This window comes from Cetorhinus maximus, chromosome 10 (genome assembly GCF_964194155.1).
Source record: "Cetorhinus maximus chromosome 10, sCetMax3.hap1.1, whole genome shotgun sequence".
NCBI classification, from domain to species: Eukaryota; Metazoa; Chordata; class Chondrichthyes; order Lamniformes; family Cetorhinidae; genus Cetorhinus; species Cetorhinus maximus.
The window spans coordinates 111,880,491-111,905,197 of NC_135888.1; the positions used below are offsets into that span (position 1 = coordinate 111,880,491).

Below are 24,707 nucleotides of genomic sequence, written 5' to 3' on the forward strand. Positions count from 1 at the left end.
ACGGCCCCAATGCCTACATCACTTGCGTCAACGGCCAATTTAAATTGCTTGGTGTAATTGGGTACTGCCACAACTGGTGTGGTAGTTAATACAGTTTTCAAACTATCCAATGCCTTCTGACACTCCAGTGTCCATTGAAACTTCTTGTTCTTTGTTAATAGCTCAGTCAGTGGAGCAACCACACTGCTAAAATTTGGTACAAGTTTTTGGTAAAACCCACTCATGCCCAGAAATCTCAAAACTTCTTGTTTTGTTGTAAGCACTGGGAAATCCACAATAGCCTTGGCTTTCATATTTCTTGGAGCCACCTTACCATGTCCAATGGTATGGCCTAGATACGTAACTTGTGTTTTGCAAATTCACTTTTAGCCAAGTTCATCATCAAATTAGCTTCTTGCACTCGAGTAAATAATTCTTTCAGATGCTGTAAATGCTCCTCCCATGTCTGACTGAAAACAATTAGATCATCAATATAAATCATATTGCTTAGTTCTGCAGTGACTTTGTTTGTCAGTCTTTGAAATGTCGCAGGTTCGTTCTTCAGACCAAATGGCTTACCTTCCACAATGGAATAGGTTTAGCGTCTCCATGAACCCCATTTATTATCACCTGTTCCTGCAATACTCCTTCTGAACAATGTCACAATCCCACAGCATTAAGGATTGACTAGCCCCGTGCCTTTTAAAATTTTAACATCTTTACCTACTCCACCCTTGTATACATGGAAAGACTTTTCCCTCACACACAAAGTCTTTAAACATTTCTGCAACATGCTCCTTAGAATTCTCTTGAGTAAACTGTGAACACATTCCCACTTCTTTACCTTTCGCTGATTCTCCATGTTTCACCTGTACACAAACCACTGGTTTCTCCTATGCCTGAACCTCAGAACTCACAGTGCTTCTACTTCCAGGACTTTTCTGCACTCCAATAATTCCAACAGATATTCCCTGCAATTTCCAACACACTGACTTTGTATCGCCCACTTTATTACAATGAAAACACCTCAGCTTTTGAATGTCACTTCTACCCTCAGCACCTTAGTTTTTATTCTGAGAAAAAACTTCCTGTGAAATTCTAGCTACTCCTCTTCCCTGACTTTCCCACTTTCTATCCTTTTCAGATTTAAAAAGGTGACAAAAAAAAGGTTTAGCTCTATGAACTAACTCATAATCATCAGCTATCTCTGCTGCTTGTCTCACAGAATCAACCCTCTTTAAATTCTTCCAAAAGAATTACCTCCCTAAGAACTGCATATGTTGTCTCTATTTTTAATGCCCATGTCTACCGGTCAGAATTACTTTGCTTTACTCTCTCAAACTCAATATAAGTTTGCCCAGGCTGTTTTCCCATATTCCTAAATTTCTGCCTATATGCTTCAGGAACCAACTCATAGGCACTCAAAATAGCCTTTTTCACCACATCATAATTCACCGATACCTCTTCAGACAGCGGAGCATATACCTCATGTGCTCTATCCACCAACTTAGACTGTAACAATAACGTCCAGTTTTCCTGTGGCCATTTTATCTGTTTAACTATCTTCTCACATTAAATAAAGAATGCTTCAATATCTTTTTCCACAAACTTTGGAAGAGCTTGTACAAATTTAAATATCTCTCCACTGGGTCCTACTCTGGACATAAGACCTCCTTCCCCTCCTGCATCTCTTTTTTAACTGCCAACATTTTCAGTTGAAATCCTCTCTTTTTCTCTGTCCTCCTTCTCTATGTTCGCAATTTCTAACTCCCTTTCCTGTTTTCTCTCTCTCTCTCCTGTCTTTCTGCCTGTTCCCTTTGGAATGCCCTGTCTCTTTCCTTTGCTTCTAATTCAAGTTTGTTTTCAATTCCTTTGCTTGTTCAAGTTCAAGTGTCTTCATTTGCAACTGATGTCTCACTGCCTCCAGCTATGACTCATTCGTGTCAGATAGCACTTCCAACTGCAGATGCTGTGCTATACTTTTAATTGTATCTGATTTCTTAGCCCCTGCAGGTAATTTATCTGCCAATGCTGTTAGCTTACGCTTGGTTACTTTTTGTAACCCAATCAAAGTTATATCTTCTACTCCCAGACAAGTCTTAGCAATTGCCAAAGCTACGAAGTCTCACTACTTATAAAAATACCTCACACTCACTCCTGAATTCAAAGCGCTTCTCGTACTCATAACCTTAGGATTCACCAATTTCAGACCAATCAAGGAATTATAAATATTATCCTGGGCAAGCCCCCAGTTGTTATGACACAGCAGTTGGTAAAAACTGAGTTGTTTAAATCCCAGAAGGAAGCTTGAACAACTGAGATAACTTATATTTTCCATTGGTGTGTTTGAGGTACAGCTCTGAATTCAGTAACAAGACCACCAAGCCTTGAAAGGTTTTTTTAATATAAAACTAAATTAAACATTTATTAATTTAACAACAAATTAAACACATACATATGTCTATAAATTACTACCACAATAACTTTTAAACAAATTCCCAAATGAATCGTTCCCAGGTAAATCTTCACCAAGGCAATAATCACCCATAGACTTTAAACAGACACCAGGCAAAGCACATTTGACCTTACGAGTTCAAAATGTGGTTCCTTGCAATTTGGTTCCTTTGTATAGTACAGTTGTAGGCTTACAGGCTGGTTAGATCTTAAATGCCTCGGATTTACACACACAAACTCCTCTCTGTTTATGCTTTGCTTTTCCTTTGAATGTAAATTTTCCATTGTATTACTAAGTTTTTAAATTTTACTTCTCTTAGCAATAATAATTCTTTTATTCCACCAATTTTATTAGTAATATAAACACAGTGCTTGGCATCTCCCAGCTAGGTGCAAGATTTTACCCATCCTTCTGAATGGTTTATTCAACAAATGCAATTTTACACTTTACCTTCTCTTCCATACATTTATCTAATTAACATCTCAAACAACTATACATCAAAGCACCAAGACTATCTGGCTTTAATCCAATTAAGGCACACACAGACATACGCATAGACACAGACCCTACAACAATTCCAATTTAACAATAATTTCCAATAACATTATAGACATTAATATCTCTTCATGATAGAACCCATTACCAATTATTTGCCGCATTTGAAAAGGACATTGCTGACCCATTGTAACAAGGACAAAAAACCAACACTTCATGCTCCTAAAAGAGATACATGAGTTGCCAATTAATGCCCATCACCTGAATGCAATTAAATCCCAAATGATACAATTAGCAAACACTGCTAGAATTTGTATAACACCTTTAACATAGTAAAACATTCAAAAGCACTTTGCAGGAGTAGCATCAAGCAAAATTTGGTACCTAGCCATATTAAGGACACAAGAATATAAGAAATAGGAGAAGCAATAGGCCCTTTGGCCATTCAAGCCTATTCTACCATTCAGTAAGACCTTGGCTAATTCAACTGTGGCCTCAACTCCACTTTCCCTCCTGCCCTGCAATCGCCCCACCCCCCAACCACCACCCACCCCCCCAACCACCAACCCACCCCCTCCAAGCCCATAACCCCTGACTCCCTTGTAGATCAAAAATCTGTGTAACTCAGGTCTGAATAGATCCAGCCTCCACTGCTCTCTGAGGTAGAGAATTCCAAAGATTAACAACCCTCGGAGGGAAGAAATTCCTCCTCATCTCTGACTTAAATGGGAGACCCCTTTACTTTGAAACTGTGCACCCTAGTTCAACAATCGCAACCCCACCCCACGTAGGTTTTAAGGAGTGTCTTAAAGTGGGAGGGAGAGGTAGAGAGGTTTAGGACAGAAATTACAGAAATCAGGGCCTAGGGCAGCTAAAAATACATGTAAGTTAGGACTGCAATCTTTCTTCAAAGAATATGAACTGAATTTAAGGAGTGTAGTCCCACTTTAAATAGGCTTTGGGTGGCTCAGCAGAAATTGAATATGGTGGGTTGACAGTTTCCCAATGTGATCGAGCTCAGTAGTCTGTCAATTGCATTGAAATAACGCCTATGAGTTAAAATCAACCGGGCCTGAAATGGACAATATCATAAAGGCATCCTGCTTGCTCTGTCTACTGATTTGTGCCCTGATTAAAACTGGGCTACAGTGGTAGTGTCCAATGTTCCTTCCAGCTTCCCTCAGACATAAACTCTCAGATTTTAGTGATTTCTCAGAATTAAGTTTAAGTAACTCCTTATGTGCTATTCAATTTGAATATCCAGCTATGAAAATGAAGGCAGAATGTTTCTAGTTTCTTTGCCATTTCCTTGTTCTCATCAGGAGCTGGCCTTGAGCATGTGTTCTCTGACCTTAACTATTTTCTTAGAAAGCCATTTTATTGGTGAAAACATTCCTGTCCAATCTCTGAATGGTGAGTCAGTAGAATATTAGATACTATCTCTGCCCAGTTAAGAAGCGTACAGCATCTTAAAGAACCCAACCAGACTTTGCCAATCCACTGATTTTTCACTGCAAAGTCACATCTTGCAGAATTGGTACTTGTAGGTTAATGAAGTACACCAGACTCAACATTTCTCCATTATCACAAACAACAAAACTTATTTCCGTACATTTAATGGTGTTTAACTCGCTAATATAATGGATATTGAGGAAAAAGCAACAAGAAACTTGCAAGAATTGAAGTAGGAAGAAATCATAGTGTAAACAACAAACTCATTCTTTATCTGGGGGTATTCAATACAATGCCAGTTTTCACAAATGGACAAATGCAAACATGACCTCATCTCTAAATCTTAATGAGTTAAGAAAAGGCTCCCCATTGACTGATTGATCATATCTAGTGAGTAGTTAAGACATGCTGTTCAGCCTCAAGGCTGTGCTAAATTAGCGACAGTGAGGGCAAGACAATTAGGCTCCATGAAAAAAGAATGTGAAATGGTTCAGTGAGTCAATGCAGCATGTACTGTGGTAATGTACCATATAAACCATGTTTGACCTCTTGTTTGTGAAGTTGGACACTCTACCGTTGTCCTAAGAATCCCAGGAAACAAAAACAAATCAACCAGGATCCTCATGCAATGAAATGTGCTGGAAAGTGTGCACGCATTTGCTTTTGAATGAAAACAAATTAGGCTTTGATAGCTAAATAACCTGATAGTGCTCAGTATCTGGACTCATATATGAAAAGCAATAGCAACGGCAACCAACACTGGTGAAACATACTATAGCCAAGAGCCAACACCTTCAGAAGAGATGTGGGATAAGAAAGTTTGGTAACATAAAGCAGGTCTGTATTAACAACCACACAGGGAAAAAAAATATTGTGTGCTAGTACCTCAAGGTTATTGAAAAGCACTGCTGGTGGAGTGACATTATTTTTCTTTGCCATGAATCGGAGAGTTGCTTCAGCCTCTGTAACCCTTCCCTTTGACAGCAGCCAACGCGGAGATTCATGAACAAACCTGGAATTAAAAGTATTTTGTTTTAAATAAAGAACACTGAAGTCACACAAAAGGCTTGCACAGTTACTATTAATATTAGATACTCAATAATGGCATATATTAATGCATAACTGCATTCAAATCTAGGTGTGGATTCAGAGAAGGCAATGGCAGAGGATGGTATGAAAGATGTTTAATATAGAATTGGACAGGCTTACAGAAATGCTTGGATCATGAGTGTCATTGGCAAAGGTCTGCTCATCTTTGACAGTGCCTTGCCCTTATAAGGAGCATTGTTTCGTAAAACCTAAAGAAGAAACAGGGGTAGATTTTTTGTCTTTATCACCACTTTTGTTAAGCATTGCTTGGAATGGAAAAGCTGGCGATAAGGATTTCCCATCTCTTACACACCACGCTGCGTTTCATTCCATTAATTTGGACAGAAAGAAAATGAGGCAAGTTGTGTTACAGGCATGCAATCTTCCCTGATAAGATTTTCCTCTCTTGATTCCGCCTACATGATGAGTAATTCCCATGTGGTAATGATGAAAATCCATCCCAAAAATTTTTAAATAAATTTCAGAATAAAATGGACATCACTTGTGATTGGGAGAAGAACCACAGGTCTGTACTTTTTCAAAGGCAAATTAATAAAGTCATTCGGCTGTTTATTTGTGAGGGTTTTTGAAACTCTAGGACAAGGATTGAGATAAATACTGGGATATTGGATTGACCAACCACAGTCAGGAAAGGGGTGTAGCTGGACTTTACAAGTCTTTTAAGTATAAAGATCAGCAATACGAAGAGGAACAAGACTTTATATGTTAAAAGCAAAATATGCTGGAATTCTGAAATAAAAACAGAAAATGCTGGAAAAACTGAGCAGGCCTGGGAGCATCGGTGGAGAAACATGTTTCGAGTCTATATAGCTCCTCTTCAGAGCTCTGAAGAAGTGTCATACGGACTCGAAACATAACTCTGCGTCTCTCACCACAGACACTGCCAGGCCTGCTGAGATTTTCCAGCATTCTCTGTTTTTATGACTTTATATATCACTGTTTGTGTATGGCTTACAGTGTTTGGCAGGGGTGGAGAGGAAAGAGAGGGAGAGGGAAGGAGAGAGAGAAAGCGAGTGAGAGAGTGAAAGAGAAAGAGAGAGATAGAGGGACACACAAAGAGAAAATTTCTAGAGGCTTAGAAACATAGGAGAACATGCAGCAAAAGGTAAAGGAGGTTCGAAGAGAATTCCTAAGCCCTGGGTGTAGTGACTGGGCGTTTGGGAGAAAAGCATTAATTTAAATTCAGAAAGCGGTGTGTGTCACTGGCGCATAAAGCTGAAGGGAAAGTCTCAGGAATGACCAGGAATGTGATGGGACCTTAAAACAGGCATGATGACAGACAGAGGACCACCAAGGTTTGGCAAGGAGAAGGTTTGTGTGTGACAGAAGACTCAGGCTGCAAACTTCTGCATTAACTGAATTGAAAAGATTGAAGGAAAGGAGGCCCTTGAGAAAAGCCTTCAGAAATTAAACCCTGAGACCCTGTCAGATAAATACATGGGCTCTGTGATTGGCAGGATCCAATGGTGCAGTATATGAGTCATGTTTGTACCTTTATTTCCAAGAAGGGTTAATTATTGGTTTGAGCAATTGACAACAGTCCCCAAATACATTTACCATCATGATCCCAAGGTATTGCATCGTTCATGGATGCAGGAAAATCTACTTGTGGGTCATTGAGCAATATTTTTTAAATAAACTTTAATACATTGCTAAATATCTGCCAACTCTCTTCTTGCAAGAGAGAGCAAAGATGGGAGGGAGCTGGGCTGGCCTGGCCTCAGGAACCTCACTGAATTCAAGGAGCGGCCTGCCAGCTGGCAGGGGAGGAACACAACTGAGCCTGTACAGATGGGAGAGCTCAGTGGGTGGCCTCCATCAAGTAAGGATCCATGCATAATATAGTCACATAGAAGCCTAAGGGTCATGCGTTCCTTCAAGGCAGAGGCAGCTCATGCAGTCATTTGCTGTCTCCTCCCTCACTTACAGGTGCCAGCAGGAAGAGGGCAAGGGAAGTAGAGGAAGCCCTGTCCAGCAGTTCCTCCAGCTCACAGAGGACCGAGGACATTGCAGAGGGGGAAGAAATTACACCTATAAAGGTGTCACAGCAGTCACCTGCACCTGCCACCAGCCCAGAGACACACACCTCCGTGAGTACTGATATGAGAGATGGAAGCCTCATAACCTTAATGCTAATCAGAGTCCCAATATGTTTTTTTATGAGTTAGGAAGTTAGTGTGACTTTCTAGGCTGCAGCAAGTCAGCACTGTTGAAAGGGCTGTCTTTCCTTTTTGTGGCCAGGAGGAGCAAGAGTACTCCTCTACATCCTACAAGAAAAAACACGACCACCCCTGCCAAGCACTCACCCCCACTGGACTTCTGCAAAAGCCTTCCTAAAGCCCCACCCAATAACCTATCTACTTGCTGGTGTGTTTTTCTTTGCTGCCAACAGGTGGTCGCTGGCCACCCAAACTTCTGTTCACAGTCACTAGCCTGCTGCTGCTTTCACCTGTTACAGGTAAGCAGCTAACCAAGTGTGTGCACATGTGAAGCCTGGGAGTAAAAATGCATTAAGTTTGAAATCTGAGGCAAAGAGTATGTTTTGAATTCAACCCCCCTGTCCACCTGAGTCTCTTTGGGATTTAAAATCAACTCCACGAAAATAACGTCTGACCAAATTCTTCCCCCTCCTCATGCCATGCCCTAACAGGGCATTGATGCCCATGGATTTCTATTGGATTGATCCATGATTATGCTTGGCACAGTAGTGCAGTCGTTGTGACATTGCCTTCTGCAGTGTGGCTGGCTAGGAAACTCTCCTACTCTTATCCCTTGTCACCAGGTGTACTGGAAGGATTTACAAGCTGATAATCTAACCGTTTGGCCATGTTATGAATACACCTTCCTTGGCCATCAAGTCCTGAGTGGGACTTGAACCCAGAGCTTCTGGCCCAGAAGTACCACTGCTCTACAAGACTTCCTCTGACCAAAGTGGAAATCAATTAAAGATAATTCGATTCTGCGACAAAAAGACTTTAGTTTGTTGTCTGGATGGACTGAATGGCTTTCTGTATCTATCTTCCTTCTCATATAACATTTCAGACAACTCAATAATAACTTCATCAATCCCTCTCATTGATTAACAATGGGAGTGCTGGAGGGCAGAACAAATACATCTTATACTGAGCAGGATGACGTTTGTAAGTATTTTCGATCGGAACAAACTGTCTCCAGAATTACATGTCTAGCCCATTAATGTTTCATTTTAAAAAATATATCAGATGGAAGAAGTAGTAGTACAGTGTCTGAATTTACACTGCACCTGAGATCCACTCTTTGATAACTTACTAATACCTTGCTATCCTTGAATAAGTGCTTACTGGAACTTTGGTGCTGACCTGCAGAGAGGTAATGAAAATCTTGGAGGTTAAGTAAGAAAGCTGTGCTTCCAAGACTTTCAAGTTGACATTAATTGGAACCTGGAAGCAGGCTGTCCAAAGACTTTCCTTCAAGTAAAAATTGGTCATTAGGTTGTTGTAGTTCTTAGTGAGACAGAATGAGAATGGGAATAATGATGCTGGTATCGAATGGGAATGATTACTATTTGAAAAAATGAAACCATTTACAAAGCCACCTGGCATGGGGGTCAGCAAGGAAAGATGGATGGTCACCAATTTAATGGAAATTAAGTCAAGGAAGCCCAAATGAGCTTGTCAAGGGCATGGAGGAGAGGGGAGAGAAGCTGCGGAGAGATGTAGGTACAGGACGAGGGCGATCCTGGGGTTGATCTTACGTCCAAAGGGGTGGACGAAAGCCAAAGAGGTGGCTAAATTAATAGTCTCAAATGGGTGACAAGTCAGACTATGAGCTCCTTGTACTTCTTCTTGAAGTTGTGGGTTGGAGGAGGCATGAAGAACAGTTTAATGGGATGATCAGTAGTGGAGGAAAGAAGCCAAGGGTTAGCTTTGGTCTGCAAGATGTTGGCTACCTGATGCAGTACAGGACATAAATGACAGAAGGGGTGCCAAGGAGAAATAGTAACTGCTTTGAAAAATATCAAGCACCTTTAATGATTGTGGTGCAATGGTATCCCAGAAGTGATTAGATGGCACTAGCAAATTTTTTATTCATTCATGGGATGTGAGTGTCACTGGGAGGCCAGCATTTATTGCTCATCCCTAATTGCCCTTGAGAAGGTGGTGGTGAGCTGCCTTCTTGAACCGCCACAATCCCTGTGGTGTAGGTACACCCACAGTGCTGTTAGCAAGGGAGTTCCAGGATTTTGACCCAGCAACAGTTGGAAAAACAGCAAAATATTTCCAGGTAAGGATGGTGAGTGACTTGGAGGGGAACTTCCAGGTGGTGGTGTTCCCATGTGTCTGCCGCCCTTGTCTTTCTAGATGGTAGCGGTCATGGGTTTGATAGGTGCTGTCTAAGGAGCCTTTGTGAATTCCTGCAATGCATCTTGTAGATGGTACACACTGCTGCTACTGTGCATTGGTGGTGGAGGGAGTGAATGTTTGTGGATGTGGTGCCAATCAAGTCAGCTGCTTTGTCCAGGATGGTGTCAAGCTTCTGGAGTGTTGTTGGAGCTGCATTCATCCAGGCAAGTGGGGAGTATTCCATCACACTCCTGACTTGTGCCTTGTAGATGGTGGACAAGCTTTAGCGAGTCAGGAGGTGAGTTACTCATCACAGGATTCCTAGCCTCTGACCTGCTCTTATAGCCACAGTAATTATATAGCTAGACCAGTTCTGTTTCTGGTCAATGGTGGCCCCAGGATGTTGATAGTGGGGGATTCAGCGATAATAGTGCCATTGAATGTCATGATGGTTGATGTTTAGATACTCTCTTGTTGAAGATGGTCATTGCCTGGCACTTGTATGGCGCGATTATTACTTGCCACTTGTCAGCACAAGCTTGGATCTTGTCCAGGTCTTGCTGCATTTGGACATAGACTGCCACAGTGCCTGAGGAGTCACAAATGGTGTTCAACATTGTGCAATCATCAGCGAACATTCCCACTTCTGACCTTATGATGGAAGGAAGGTCATTGATGAAGCAGCTGAAGATGGTTGGGCCTAGGATTGACCTCCAACAACTGCAGCCATTTTCTGTTGTGCCAAGTATGACTCCAACCAGCGGAGAGTTTTCCCCCTGATTCCCATTGACTCCAGTTTTGCTTGATGCCACACTCAGTCAAAAGCTGTCTTGATGTCAAGGGCAATCATTCTCACCTCACCCCTGGAGTTCAGCTCTTTTGTCAACTCTTGAATCAAGGCCGTAGTGAGCTCAGGAGCTGAGTGGCCCCGGCGGAAAAAAACCGAGGGCTGAATCTTCAGCTTGATGAGCAGGGGCGGGGCCCGCTCACCGAGCCGTAAAATGACGCGGGGTGACGTCGAGCGTGCGTCATTTAGATTTTCAGTTTGGCGGGCACACAGCCGACTCAGCAGCGCGCCCGACGAACTATCAAAGGTCTATTAAGGCCTGTTAAAAAGCAATTAAGGCAATCAGCTGAGCTGCCCGTCCAACCTTAAGGTTGGTGGGCAGGCGGGGAGCCCAGGTCGCCTTCACATTTTTGATGGAACCTCATCCACGGGCACGATGAGGTTTCATGAATGATTTAAAATTTTCAGAAAAATTTTTAATAAAATTAACGCACATGTCCCAGCTCATGTGACAGTTTCACATGAGGGCACATGTCATAAAAATGTTTACAACACCTTTTTAGACTGTTTAAACTTAAAACTAATTTTTGGGCTCTTTAGCGCGCATGCGCGAAAGAGAGCACTCCGACCCAGGTAACCACCACCCCCCTACCCCCGGCCCACACAGGGAGCACTCAGCGCTTCCAGGCATGCGTCACGCTGGGCGGGCCTTAATTGGCTCACCCATATAAAATGTCGGCGCCCAGCCGATTGGGGGCTCCGTGCCCACCTGCGCCCGCCCCCGCACAACCCCCCCGACGGGGAGAAAATTCTCCCCTGAGCGTCAGTGAGCAGGTTATTGCGAAGTAAGCGTCACTTGATAGCACTGTTGATGACCCCTTCCACCACTTTACTGATGATCTAGAGTCGACTGATGGGGCGGTAATTAACCGGGTTGGATTTGTCCTGCTTTTTGTGTACAGTACTTACCTGGGCAATTTTCCATATTGCTGGGTAGATGACAGTGTTGTAGCTGTACTGGAACATCTTGGCTAGGGGCACAACAAGTTCTGGAGCACAAGTCTTCAGTACTATTGCCGGAATATTGTCAGGGCCCATAGCCTTTGCAGTATCCAGTGCCTTCAGCCATTTATTGATATCACGTGGGGTGAATCGAATTGGCTAAAGACTGGCATCTGTGATGCTGGGGACGTCCGGAGGAGGCCGAGATGGATCATCCACTCGGCACTTCTGGCTGAAGATTGTTGCAAATGCTTCAGCCATATCTACAAAGTATTGAAAAATTTGAAGCATTTTAATGGGGAAAAGTGGGGAAGTCTGGGGCCACCAATGTGAATCAGCAGCAAAAGCAATTTGTAAAGCTAAGATCATTAGATAGCAGTGACAGTGAAAGGAATATATGGAAAACCCAGATAGTGTGTTGGCTGGGTGAAGTGGTGGCAGGCAGACAAGGGGCAGGATTTTGGGTTCAGCATTTGGGTGCGTGCATAAAATAGCACGTGATGATGTCGGGCTAGTGTCAGCGGGTGCACATGGGTGCTGGGGCTGCACCCGCCATTAATTAAGAGGCCAGTTAAAGCCATTACAAAGTCAACTGATGCCGATTTTTCATTGCCCATGTGATTTTGCGCTGGTCCCATGAGCAAAACGGGCAGGCGGCCAGCGGACAATTTCAAAAACTTCATCCACGGGCTGGATAAAATGGCCAGCAGCATTGCCAGTATGAGTAGTGAGGAGTTTGGCAGATAGTTTGCTGCTGGTGACTTATTGGTATATGGCAGCTTCATCTCTGTTCAGGGCTTCATTGTTAGCATTCCCAGGCTTCATTTCAGGACTCCTTGGTATCTCCAAGGCCCCCGGAGGATTCAGACAATGTGGACCCTTCCAGGTATCAGGCAGCCTTCTGTTACCCTGGTAATGGGGATTGTGCTCTCCACTGGTGGCACCTCCTCCTCCGAGGAAGAGAGGGGCAGAAGGGAAAAGAGGCCAGGTGTCCCAATGTAGCTTCCAGGGAAGGGACCTGTGGGAGGAGAGGCGCAGGCACAGGGGCGCAGAGCCAGCTGGCAGTCCAACGCATTAGGGACCACAGAAGATGCCACTATCCTGCTGCCAGTGTTTACAGGCGCCGATGCAGCCACCTCAATATGACCGAGGTGCAATGCTGAAAGAGGCTCCGCCTCTCAAGGGAGGCAGTGACCTCCATCTGTAAGATTATTGGGCCTGAGATCACCTCCGAATGTGTGGGTGGACACCCCATGCCAATGGCTCTGAAGGTCACAGTGGCCCTCAACTTCTATGCACCCAGTTCTTTCCAGGAGTCAGTGGAGTCTCCCAATCAGCTGTCCATAGTTGCGTCAAGCTGGTGACAAAAGCTCTGTTCACACGGGTATTAAATTTCATTCCATTCCATATGGACGAGACAAGCCAAGCTGAGCGAGTCAGAGGCTTTGCGGCGATTGCTGGGTTCACCCGTATCCAGGGTGCAATCGACTGCACACATGTAGCTATCAAGGCACCAGCGGGTCAGCCGGGTGCCTTCATTAAGAGGACGAGATTCTACTCCATGAATGTGCAGATAGTGTGTGGACATTGAGTGCATATTCTGCAAGTCTGTGCAAGGTACCCTGGCAGCTCCCTTAACGCATACATCCTGAGACACTCCCAGCGCCGAGGCTCTTCTGTGCTCCAGCCTGACTAGATGGGTGGCTGCTGGGTGACAAGGGCTATAACTTGAAAAGGTGGTTTATGATGCCACTCCACCACCCAAGAGCAGAGGCAGAGCAGTGGTATAACAGGAGCCACGCCTCCACAAGGGCGGTGATAGGGAGAACCATAGGTCTTCTGAAGATTCACATCCGATGCCTGGACTGTTCAAGGGGAGCACTGCAATTATGTATTCGTTCAGAAGAAAGTGTTATTTGAAAGATTTTTGTAATAGTTGGCCCAAGGCTGTTGACTTTCATCTAATTTAAGGTATTGGCTAACATAAAGGAAATTCCCAAGGCATTTTATAAATGTATTAAGGGCAAGAGGATAACCAGGGAAAGTGTAGGTCCCATTAGGGACCAAAGTGGCAATCTGTACGTGCAGCCAGAGAACGTAGGAGAGGTTTTGAATGATTACTTTTCATCTGTGTTCACTATGAAGAAGGACAATGTAGGTGTAGAAATCAGGGAGGGGGACTGTGATATACTTGAACAAATTAGCATTGAAAGGATGGAGGTATTAGAGGTTTTAATGGGCTTAAAATGGATAAATCCCCAGGCCCAGATGAGATGCATCCCAGACTGCTATGTGAGGCAAGGGAGGAGATTGCAGGGGCTCTGACACTAATTTTCAAATCCTCTCTGGCCATAGGAGGGGTGCCAGAGGACTGGAGGCAGCGAAAGTGGTACCATTATTCAAGAAGGGTGATAGGGATAAACCAGGTAATTACAGGACAGTGAGTCTAACATCAGTGGTAGGGAAACTATTGGGAAAAATTCTGAGGAACTGATTAATCTCCACTTTGAGAGGTAGGGATTAATCAGAGATAGTCAGCATGGCTTTGTCAGGGGAGATCATGTCTAACAAATTTGATTGAATTTTTCGAGGAGCTGACTAGATGTGTCGACAAGGGCAGTGCACTTGATGTAGTCTACATGGACTTCAGTAAAGCTTTTGACAAGATGTCGCATGAGAGAATGGTCAAGAAGGTAAAAGCCCATGGGATCAAGGGCAACTTGGCAAATTGGATCCAAAGTTGACTTCATGGCAAGAGGCAGAGGGCGATAGTCAAAGGTTGTTTTTGCGATTGGAAGCCTGTGACAAGTAGTGTACTGGGATCTGTGCTGAGACCCTTGTTGTTTCTAGTGTACATTAATGATTTAGACGTGAATAAAGGAGCTATGATCAGTAAGTTCGCAGATGACACGAAAATTGATGGTGTCGTAAATGGTAAGGAGGAAGGCCTTAGATTACAGGACGATATATATGGGCTGGTAAGATGGGCAGAGCAGTGGCAAATGGAATTTAATCCTGAGAATTGTGAGGTGATACATTTTGGGAGGACTAACACGGTAAGGGAATACACAATCAATGGTAGGGCCCTAGGAAGTACAGAGGATCAGAGGGACCTTGGTGTTCATGTCCATAGATCCCTTAAGGTAGTGGGACAGGCAGATAAAGTAGTTAAGAAGGCATATGGGATACTTGCCTTTATTAGCCAAGGCATAGAATATAAGAGCAAGGAGGTTATGTTGGAGCTGTATAAAATGCTAGTTAGGCTACAGCTGGAGTACTGTGTGCTGTTCTGGTCACTACACTATAGGAAGGATGTGATTGCACTGGAGAGGGTGCAGAGGAGATTCACCAAGATGTTGCCTGGACTGGAGCATTTCAGCCATGAAGAGAGACTGGATAGGCTAGGGTTGTTTTCCTTAGAGCAGAGAAGGCTGAGGGGGGACCTGATAGAGGTATACAAAATTATGAGCAGCATAGATAGGGTAGATAGGAAGCAACTTTTCCCCTTAGCAGAGGTGTCAACAACCAGGGGGCATAGATTTAAGGTAAGGGGCAGAAGTTTTAGAGGGGATTTGAGGAAAATTTTTTTCACCCAGAGGGTGGTTGGAATCTGGAGTCTGACGGGGTGGTAGAGGCAGGAACCCTCACAACATTTAAGAAGTATTTAGGTGAGCAATTGAAACGTCATAGCATACAGGGCTACAGGGCCAAGCACTGGAAAATGGGATTCGAATAGATAGATACTTGATGGCTGGCACAGATGCAATGGGCCAAAGGGCCTGTTTCTGTGCTGTATAGCTCTATGACTCTATGCAATACCCCCCAGAGTGAGTGTCACTGATCATGGTCACATGCTGCGCTCTCCAAAATCTGGCTCCGGCAAGAGAGGACCCACTGGAGGAAGAGGGTGTTGATGCAGCTGCACAGGCCACTGGTGATTAATCCAGTAGTCAGAAGAGGAGCACGGTGAGGAGAAAGCTGAAGGCGTGGAGGCAGGCCTCGATAACCTCCAGGGAGGCAGGAACACCAGGGACGCCTTGATTCAATGCTCCATCAGCTAGGCTGCCAAGTAAGCGCTACCAACTCATGTCAGGGCTATTGCCTCCAACCCAGATGTCTGAAATGACCCCTTCCTTTGACCTGTCATGAGGCTATTAATGTATATAATATTATTGGAAAATATTTTTCTTTTAAAGTAGAGGTTTAGTCTGTGGGTGTGTCTTAATTGGATTAAAGCCAGCTAGTCTGGGTGCTTTGATGTGTACTAGTTTTGATATATACGAGAGATAGTGTGCATTTGCATTTTTCGAATAGAAGCATTCAAGAAGTGGGGTGAAAATGATACCTATCTAGCAGCTACCAAGCAATATGTTTATATTACTAATAAAATTGGTACAATGAAAGGGGTTTTATTGTTAAAAGGTGGAGTTTAAAGAGGCTGGGGAGACAATGAGAATTTGCATTCAATCAGTGGTGGTAGGTATAACAAGACAACCGTTTTGGGTGTACATAGCAGAGGCAATGTGAGATCAAAAGGCGGCTGCAAGCCTCCAACTGGCCCCACAAGGAACCAAAGTGAAAAGAATCTCTTGAATTTGTAAGGTGAAAATGCTTTGCCTGGTGTTTGGTTAAGTCTATGGGTTGCTGTTGCCTTAATTGAGATTAGTTTGGGAATTCGTTAAAAGTTATGATAGTAGTAATTTGTAGCCATGTGTATATATATATATTTTAACCTGTGTAAATCAATAAAATGTTTCATTTAGTTTAATGTGAAACCTCAAGAGCTAGTGGTCTGATTCCTGAATTTAGAATCGCATTTCAAACATAACACGTAAAATCATAGGTTATGACAGTTGCTTAAAGTTTCCCTCTGGGATTTTTAAATAACTCCGCCTTACCAACTGCATCGGTTATAAGAGACCCCAAAGTCTACTCAGTGCCTGTGCAATAAAGTTTCGAGCCACCCACATCCAGCATTACCTACTGGCGTACCCTGCACCACATTAAATAAAAAAGGTGAAGCACACTCAGGCCGATACGACAAAAGAAAATTTATCTCATGTTGACAGTCAGAACAAATTAACAGAACCATCTCTGGCCTTCAGCCCCAGACCAGTTAAAATAAAAACATTGCACAATGTCTGCAGTCGCATTTGAATTCTTAATTTTTAACCTCCCACTGACAGCACTGAAGATGCCTTCATCGCCAGCAGCCTTCCAGGGCCTGACTGTGCCGGTTTTAAACCAGCTGCCGGGTCGCCATTAGACCCGGCGGCTGACAGGCCCCCACCCGCCGCCCGCCCCTTCCCGATCCTTGGGGAGCCACCGGTCACAGTCGGCGGGCCTTAATTGGCCCACCAGCGTGAAATCGCGGTCTGGGGCCGATCGCAGGCGGCAGCCCGTTTCCCACCTGCTCCCGGGCCCACCGACCATGCCCGCACGCCAAACTCAAAACCCTGCCCAAGGAGTCATCTTGGGAGTTGGGTTAGCTTGTGGGAGATTTGTTGGATCAGCGCAGACTATTGTTTACACAAGTTTTTTTAAAAATTAAACAAAAATGCATTTGTTTTATTAGCAATATATGATTACATAAAACATATAGCTAGAGTGGACGTGGGGAAGATGTTTCCATTAGTAGGAGAGACTAGGACCCGAGGGCACAGCCTCAGAGTAAAGGGAAGACCTTTTAGAACAGAGATGAGGAGAAACTTCTTTAGCCAGAGAGTGGTGAATCTATGGAATTCATTGCCACAGAAGGCTCTGGAGGCCAGGTCATTGAGTGTATTTAAGACCGAGATAGATAGGTTCTTGATTGGTAAGGGGATCAAAGGTTACGGGGAGAAGGCGGGAGAACGGGGTTGAGAAACTTATCAGCCATGATTGAATGGCGGAGCAGACTCGATGGGCCGAATAGCCTAATTTTTGCTCCTATGTCTTATGGTCTTATATGAAAGCTCAAACACCGTTGGCTGAGTGCCAGAACGTGCTGAAACCTTCTCCCACTTATAATGTGGCATCAGATGGATATGCAGCACTTTCAATGGCTGGGAGGAACGGCTCGTACGAGTTGACACGGCTGGTAGTTGGGAGTTTTTAGGGGTTGGGCCAATAAATGAGAGGAGGAAGAAAACAAAAACAGAGTGAGCAAATGGATCTTATAAAAGAAAATGAGAAGGAAAGCAAAATAATAGCTAAGGCTGGGAGAAATTATTGGAGAGAGTTACTGCTTAAGTTGGTCCCTCTGACCTGTGACTCACAAGAAGGCAGGTCACATAATATGTTTTTTTAGCTAATCAAAGGCATGCAGAACTGAAGAATGGCACCAATCCAGCTGGCAGGTTCAGTGGAACTGAAGATGTCCCATTAATCAGTAGTCTTGATATCAACGGAAAATTTCATATGTGACAGCAATAATGTGCCTATAGCTGACAAAATATGAGGAAAATTGAGACAAAGGAAGTGTTGCATATATATAAACTGCTTGCAAGCACCATGGGGAGTATTATCCCTGCAGGCTTCTGAACCACATTCTCACAGTCAAATGGGGATCAGAAGCCCGCACTGTGTAGGAATAAGTCACTCACCGTGATTTTCCCCTGGAGTGGCCAACTAATAGCTAGAGAGCAGCTCACTGTTCAAATCAGAGAACCTACAGTAGTGGGATGGCATGTCAGGGGCTCCTGCAGCTGATCCTGCAACCTCCTGCTCTGCTGCCAGGAGACTGCTTCCACTACCTGCTGGATCCTCATACCTGCCTGACTTGCTGTCACACCATCCTGTCCCCAACCATTGACCAACTCCGAAGTTCTACCTAACTTAAGACTGTCTCCTGAAGCTAAGTGTCCAGGTAATTCTCCCCTTCCCTGTTGTGCAATATCTGCAACTCAGACATTAGCTCAGCAACTCTGACCTGAAGTTGCTCAGCCCCAAACACTTACTGCATATACGGTTGTTCAGGACTGCAATGCATTCCACAGATTCCCACATGTTACAATCATGGCACACCACCATCCCTACCAGGTCTGTCTAACCTTATTTAATTACTCTATTAGTTATTAATTTACACAGCTAAAATAATAACACGTCTCCTAGCTTGGAAGTTAAAGAAGTACCAGCTACTGGAGGCTGAAATACACTGAAGAGCGTCACCTCTTTTCCACTGCACCGAATGCCCACCTGTACCAAATTCCCAACTTCACACTTATTCCTCGTCACACTCAGTCCTTGCCTCATTGTGCTCCCACTCTATGTAGGAGCAAAACCCGTCTGTTTTTATAGAGGGCTGATGACTGACTCCCAAGATTTACCTGCTAAACCAGCTTCCTGCTACAGTAATTAACACCTATTCAGGCAACCACTTTCTTTTGATTGACAGATGTCTGCCACTGCTAGGCAGTTTCTCGTAAACTATGTTTCTTCACTAGCTTGCAGTTTTAAAGTTCTAAGTCAGAGTCTGACCATTAATATAAGATTATAGCTTGAGAAAAATTTACCAGAGATTTCCCATCTGTACCAACTTCCCGACTTAGCACACATTCCTTGTTGTACTCAGTCCTTGTTTCACTCTGTGATTTCACTCTAAGATAATTTAGGATTCTTCCCAAAGAACTTAGGGGCTTTACCCTCCAAGCATTTGAAGTGAATTATTTGAATGAACCACCCATGCCAGTGCTGTTGTAAACCTGCACCCTGATTAATCAGCCAAGATTTTATGGAGCATCTGATCAGACCACTTCATGATTCCTTTCACAGACTCCATTGCTGAAAGGATTTTCAGCCGTGGTATTCATGGCCACAATGTTCACGTTATCACACATCTCCAAATTTGTCATCAGCAAATTCCCTTCCATTAGCAGTCAGAAACTTAACCAATGCCTCAAGTCTGGCTTCTATCCATTTCTCCATGACTTTATCTACAATTACCTTTTTGCTTTCCCCCCTCCTTTGCAGACAGACTAAATCTGGTTGCCATGTCTATCAAGTGTAAAATCAAAATTATTTCTGTCTTTCAGGCAATTTGCTTTTTTTCCCCTTTTCTGATTCTCATAACCTGATGCCATTAATACTTCTCTCTAACATTCTGATTAGAAACATCAGGTTTTAAGGGGATAAAATAATACTCTGAATTGGGTAAACTGCAGATCCACTGACTTTGCAAAAACAATTGCTTTATCATGCTCGATGTCCAGTTTCACCTAAACCTTTTTCATGAAAGGCTCACTTAACAGCAAAGGCATCTTTACTAGAGAGTACATCAGTACTAATCAAGTGGTTTACTCCAGCCATTTTGCATGGTATCACCACTCTTTTTCAGCAAGTTCGATGTGTTGTCAGCCCCTAATCAAAAACAAGTAGAGCTTTCATACTCCCTGACCTTACATCGATCCTCACTACTAAATGGCTAAAATATTACCGAGATCCAATCTGTTCCTCACACTGTTATGATGCAACCACTATCTAACGCTGCACAGTTAAATTAATTCTTGACTATTATACTCATTATTGGGTGAAAGCTTCTTGTGATGAGTACAACTACTTCAGACTGATTACTATCACCATTTTCAGCCTCAGAATTCTCTGCGTTATGTGTCACTTTGAGAGCCCTGCTGATCTGCTTTGGGTAGTTCATTATCATAATGATATTTTGAGTCACACCTAAAGCACTTGTTAACTATTCCACAGGCATTCCAGTTATTCACCAACTATTACTGCGCCAATCATGTTGCCTGCCATGGTATCCAGATCTGCTAAAGGTACTTTCATCCTTATTCCTTCTGTCTGTAACTCTTCCATTGCACTGGCACCTGCGTCCAGAATCTGGATGATCTCAAAATGTTGCACTCATTGAGTCCTTCATCCCTAATGACACCACAGAATGTCCCTTTTGTGCCATCAAGGCTGCTGGGAATGATTGACTCCCCGGGAATATTTTTCAAGGCAGCGGACATCTGATTCAAATAGGAGTCTCTTTCTGAGAATTGAATTATTCTGAGAATAAGATCAGGAGCCTGTCCTTTTGTGACACCTTAGCACAATCTAGCAATTTAAATGAGAACACTGAACAAGAAACATTCAAATTCAATTTCTTAAAACTTTTATACAGTTAAAGTCGATGATATATTCCTCCATGGAATAACCATTCAACTTTCAAAGTCTGAAATTGCCTCATAGGCATCCAATAGATCATCCTGCTAGTGAATTTCATCCATGAAACCTAATGGAAGATCCAAACCTTCATCAATGTCCAACTGACAGGCATCCAGCTCACAAAACACTTTGTTCTGATTTTACTTCTGTTAGGAGGCGTCAGTACAAAGACAATATCTTGTCCTCCCTAGTAGGGACTTAACCGGCATCCACATATCCACTTCATTAGTCATTTGGTAGTACAGAACTTGAGAGTTGCTGAAAAAAGAGACATGTCAAAGCTTTTTGTCTTGCACTCATCAGTACATTTTGCAAGAATACCAATATAAGGGGAAAACAACAATTTATACTGTATGAAAAGAGAGTACTGATTCATTGGCAAGTGGACTCTGATTGGTAGAGGTGTTGCCATGGAGAATGCACTAGTGATGATGACTGGCAGTTAACTGCCAAGCATTGTTTGAAATTTAAACCAGGCAGCTTGACCCTGATTGGTCAAGGCATTGTCCTGAGGAAAGAGTCAGCGAATGGATGTCATTTATTTTGTTTAGCTGAAACAGGTGCAACGTGTGTGTTTGTTTTCTGTCTGCAAAGAACAAGGCCCTGTGTATTAATATATTTAAGCTTCCAGTATACACACATGCACCAAACTGCGAGCCTGACTGACAAACTTAAAGTTGGTTGTCAGCATAATTTTTAGCACACTGAGGATTATTTAGCAAATGTTATGCAATCTAATGTTGGGCACTGTGTTTTGAGTTTTATAAGCACAGGCTTGTTGGGTACAGACTGTACCTTGCCTGTTGCAAGCAGCGGCTGGGACAAGCTGTTTGGTATGATCTGTCCAGTCTTTGGGATGTACGCCTACATAGCTTAATTTAGTTAATTGTTTTAACTCTACAAGAGTTACATACCTAGCATCACATTGGCACTGAAATTCATATACTACACTCAACTCTTAATTCTTCTACTGGCCATAGGTTTAGGCTCTGAGAACATCAGCAGGCAATCATGACCTTATAATTTACACTTGCTTTTAGTCATTCTTCACAAAAGCTGCCCAGTTGTAATCTTCTGTCTGAAGAAATATTCGTTTGGTAGTACAGGACCTGAGTATCACTGAAAAAAGAGACATGTCTAAGCTTGTCACCTTGCACTCACCAGGACATTTGTCTATGGTTCCCCCACTCACAAGAATACCATTAAAAGGGGAACACAATTTATACAGTATGTGAAAAGAGTGCTGATTGGTTGGTAAGTGGCCTTGCCATGGAGAATGCACCACTGATGGTAACTGACAGTTCACCGCCAAGTATTGTTTGAAATTTAAACGAGGCAGCTTGACACTGATTGGTTAAGGCATTGTCCTGAGGAATGAGTCAGCGAATGGCTGTCACTTATTTTGTTTAGCTGAAACAGGTGCAATGTATGTACATGTTCTTTCTGTCTGCAAAGAACAGAGCCCTGTCTGTGAATATACGTAGCTTCCAGTACATGCAAATGGGCCACACTGCAAGCCCAGCTGACAATCTTAAATTGGGTTGTCAGCATAATTCTTAGCACATTTCCATTTCTGGAAATCTGAAACATAAAAAGAAAATGCTGGAAATACTCAGCAGGCCAGGCAGCATCTGTGGAGAAAGAAGCAGAGCCCACGATCTGCACTAGTCCTGACAAAGGATCACCGACCTCTATTTCTCTCTGCACAGATGCCACCAGATGTGCTGAGTATTTCCAACATTTCACGTTTCTATTGGAGTAAAAATAACCACTTTTGCCATCCCTTCAAAAAGCAATCAGACTTCTCATGAGCCTCTCATTTCCCTCCCAGCAGGAAACCCAGCAACAGCTGCCTGAGATCTGGTTTGGTAAAACATTAAACATGAATTTCAAAAAAGATAAGTAAGGGTATGAAGAAAAGAATAAACAACTTGCTGAGCAAAAAAAAAATGTCATATCAATAAATTGCTAATTTAAAAAATGTATAATTACTGTGATAAAAATGAACATTAATAAGTGTCAAGTAGCAGAGCTAACTAATAAAACCTGTTTTTATTTTTTTGCTTAAGAAGCAGAACTAGAGAGAGACAGACTAGGCCCCAAGTCCTGGAAGGGGGAGGGTACTGGGGCCGAGCTAAGGAATTGGGTTTAACTAACACCAACCAATACGAAAGTGAGGGTCGAAAGTTTGTTGCTTTTAAGTCTGGGTTTTCCCCCTCTCCCTGACTTGGAAAATAATTGCAAGTCGGGACTATTTCCAGGCCCTGACTCTGCTCAAATCACTGGTGACTTGGAAACTATTCCACTTGAACTTTAACATTGAATAACAATGTGCCTGATCTTTCTATCCTCTCCTGTGGTTTGTACAGGAACCTACTTGGTTTGCTTTTGTTTCCTAGTCTTAAGACATCGCCTTTCCCACTTTTTCCAGTGCTTTGTCAGCATTTTACAACCTTACAATAATATTGTAATACAATATAATAAAAAAGCTTCTACTTTAAGGACGAAGCTAAATCTTTGTAAATAACTTTTACATGACGAAGCAATTCTTTCTTTTCAATTTCTTCCCATCATTGCAGCCTAATTAATCTATACATTTCTGGAAATTTAAACTGACTTTTCTCACTTTCAGCAGTTTCAAACTGATCAATCTTTTTCATTTTTATTCGTCCAACAAATTGGACTAAAAATGGAGTTTTGTACTTTTCTTTTTGGTGGGGGGAGGTGTGGCGGTGGTCTGTGGGTTGCGGGGAGGTGGTCACTATTCGTAACCTCCCTGCAGCCATGCAGATCGAGGTGGAGGCCAAGCTATTTTCATGTACCCACTTCATGTGCCTCACTGTAGTGTTGGCCCAAGACTGCTCCAGTGCTGCATCCTCTCTATCTGAGCAGCTTATGGGCTCTGCACACAGCAGGGGGACTGGCCAAGCTGGGGACAGGTTGTGCACTGGCACTGGTGCACCTGTTAGATAGATCTCCCCGGAGACAGCCAATTAGGATGCTGTGTCCAGAAGCTCCATCGAATTAGGGGCAATGGCCAGGTTTCAGAGTCAGGACATGCATTCAGTGCGGTCCGTGATATGCTACAGAGGGGTGATGCTTCTGGTAAAGTAAATGTTGAGAGTTGAGCTTGGTGTTTTTCATCTTGTGTCACCCTCTCCCAGGCCTTGACCCTGACACTTTCCCCCATCCACCTTCAACATCCCCCTCCAGGTGTTCCAGTGAAGGTGGAATTCAGCCACAAATATTTAAATTAGGCAGGCTGACCAGGGATTCACTGGGTTCAGCGGTATGAGCCTTGGATGGATAGAATTCCCATCCTATCACATGTATGATGGCATAGTTGTATAAGAAAAAATTCCCAGCCCGCAGCTCTAATCTGTTTAACACAACAGTTGGAAAGTTTTATTTATTCTGCTGGCAAGAAGGTGGTATCTAACTTATATGATGAAGTAAAGGTTTATTAAAAATTCTAACTTTAGCCAATAAACTCACAAAACAGTCAGCTAAGTACCAGGATAGCTGGCAAAACTCTTTCTCCTTCGTTGTCAAGGACTTTTACAAATGTCACCAGCATCAACTGAGGCATCAATTGACAATAACACTGTAGTGACTCATTTTCCAGTTAATTGCTTCTCACTCCATGCTTCAAGTATACAAACAAAACTGGAAAATCAGCCATAAACTCAAAATTAATTAGCCATTGAAAGTTTTTGCTACTTAACGTTTAAGGCAATGCACACAAGAACATTTGGCATGTAAAGATGGCATGTCTTTTTCAACTGGTAACACAAGTGCAAATTAAGTTTATTCAGAAAAAGGACTCATTCTCAAGCGGACAGTTATTTGTAATTAGAGGCAGCAATCAGAGCTGTTTTACTCTTTGGAGCAACCAATTAAACTAAGTTAAAGAAAACACACAGCTGTTTTAAAAGCTCACTACTGCTACAACCATTAA

The 24,707-nt window shown here is 43.1% G+C and overlaps 1 protein-coding gene across 2 annotated transcripts in view; it reads right to left on the reverse strand.

Annotated features, from left to right (window-relative positions):
- The window catches only part of LOC144685947 (organic cation/carnitine transporter 2-like), a 159,593-nt gene that overhangs the window by 50,856 nt on the left and 84,030 nt on the right, over positions 1-24,707 (reverse strand). For both annotated transcript variants that reach the window (XM_078551006.1, XM_078551005.1), the window contains one exon: positions 5,267-5,393. In XM_078551006.1, coding sequence (XP_078407132.1) covers positions 5,267-5,393 — 127 coding nt within the window. The remainder of the gene's footprint in view (positions 1-5,266; positions 5,394-24,707) is intronic.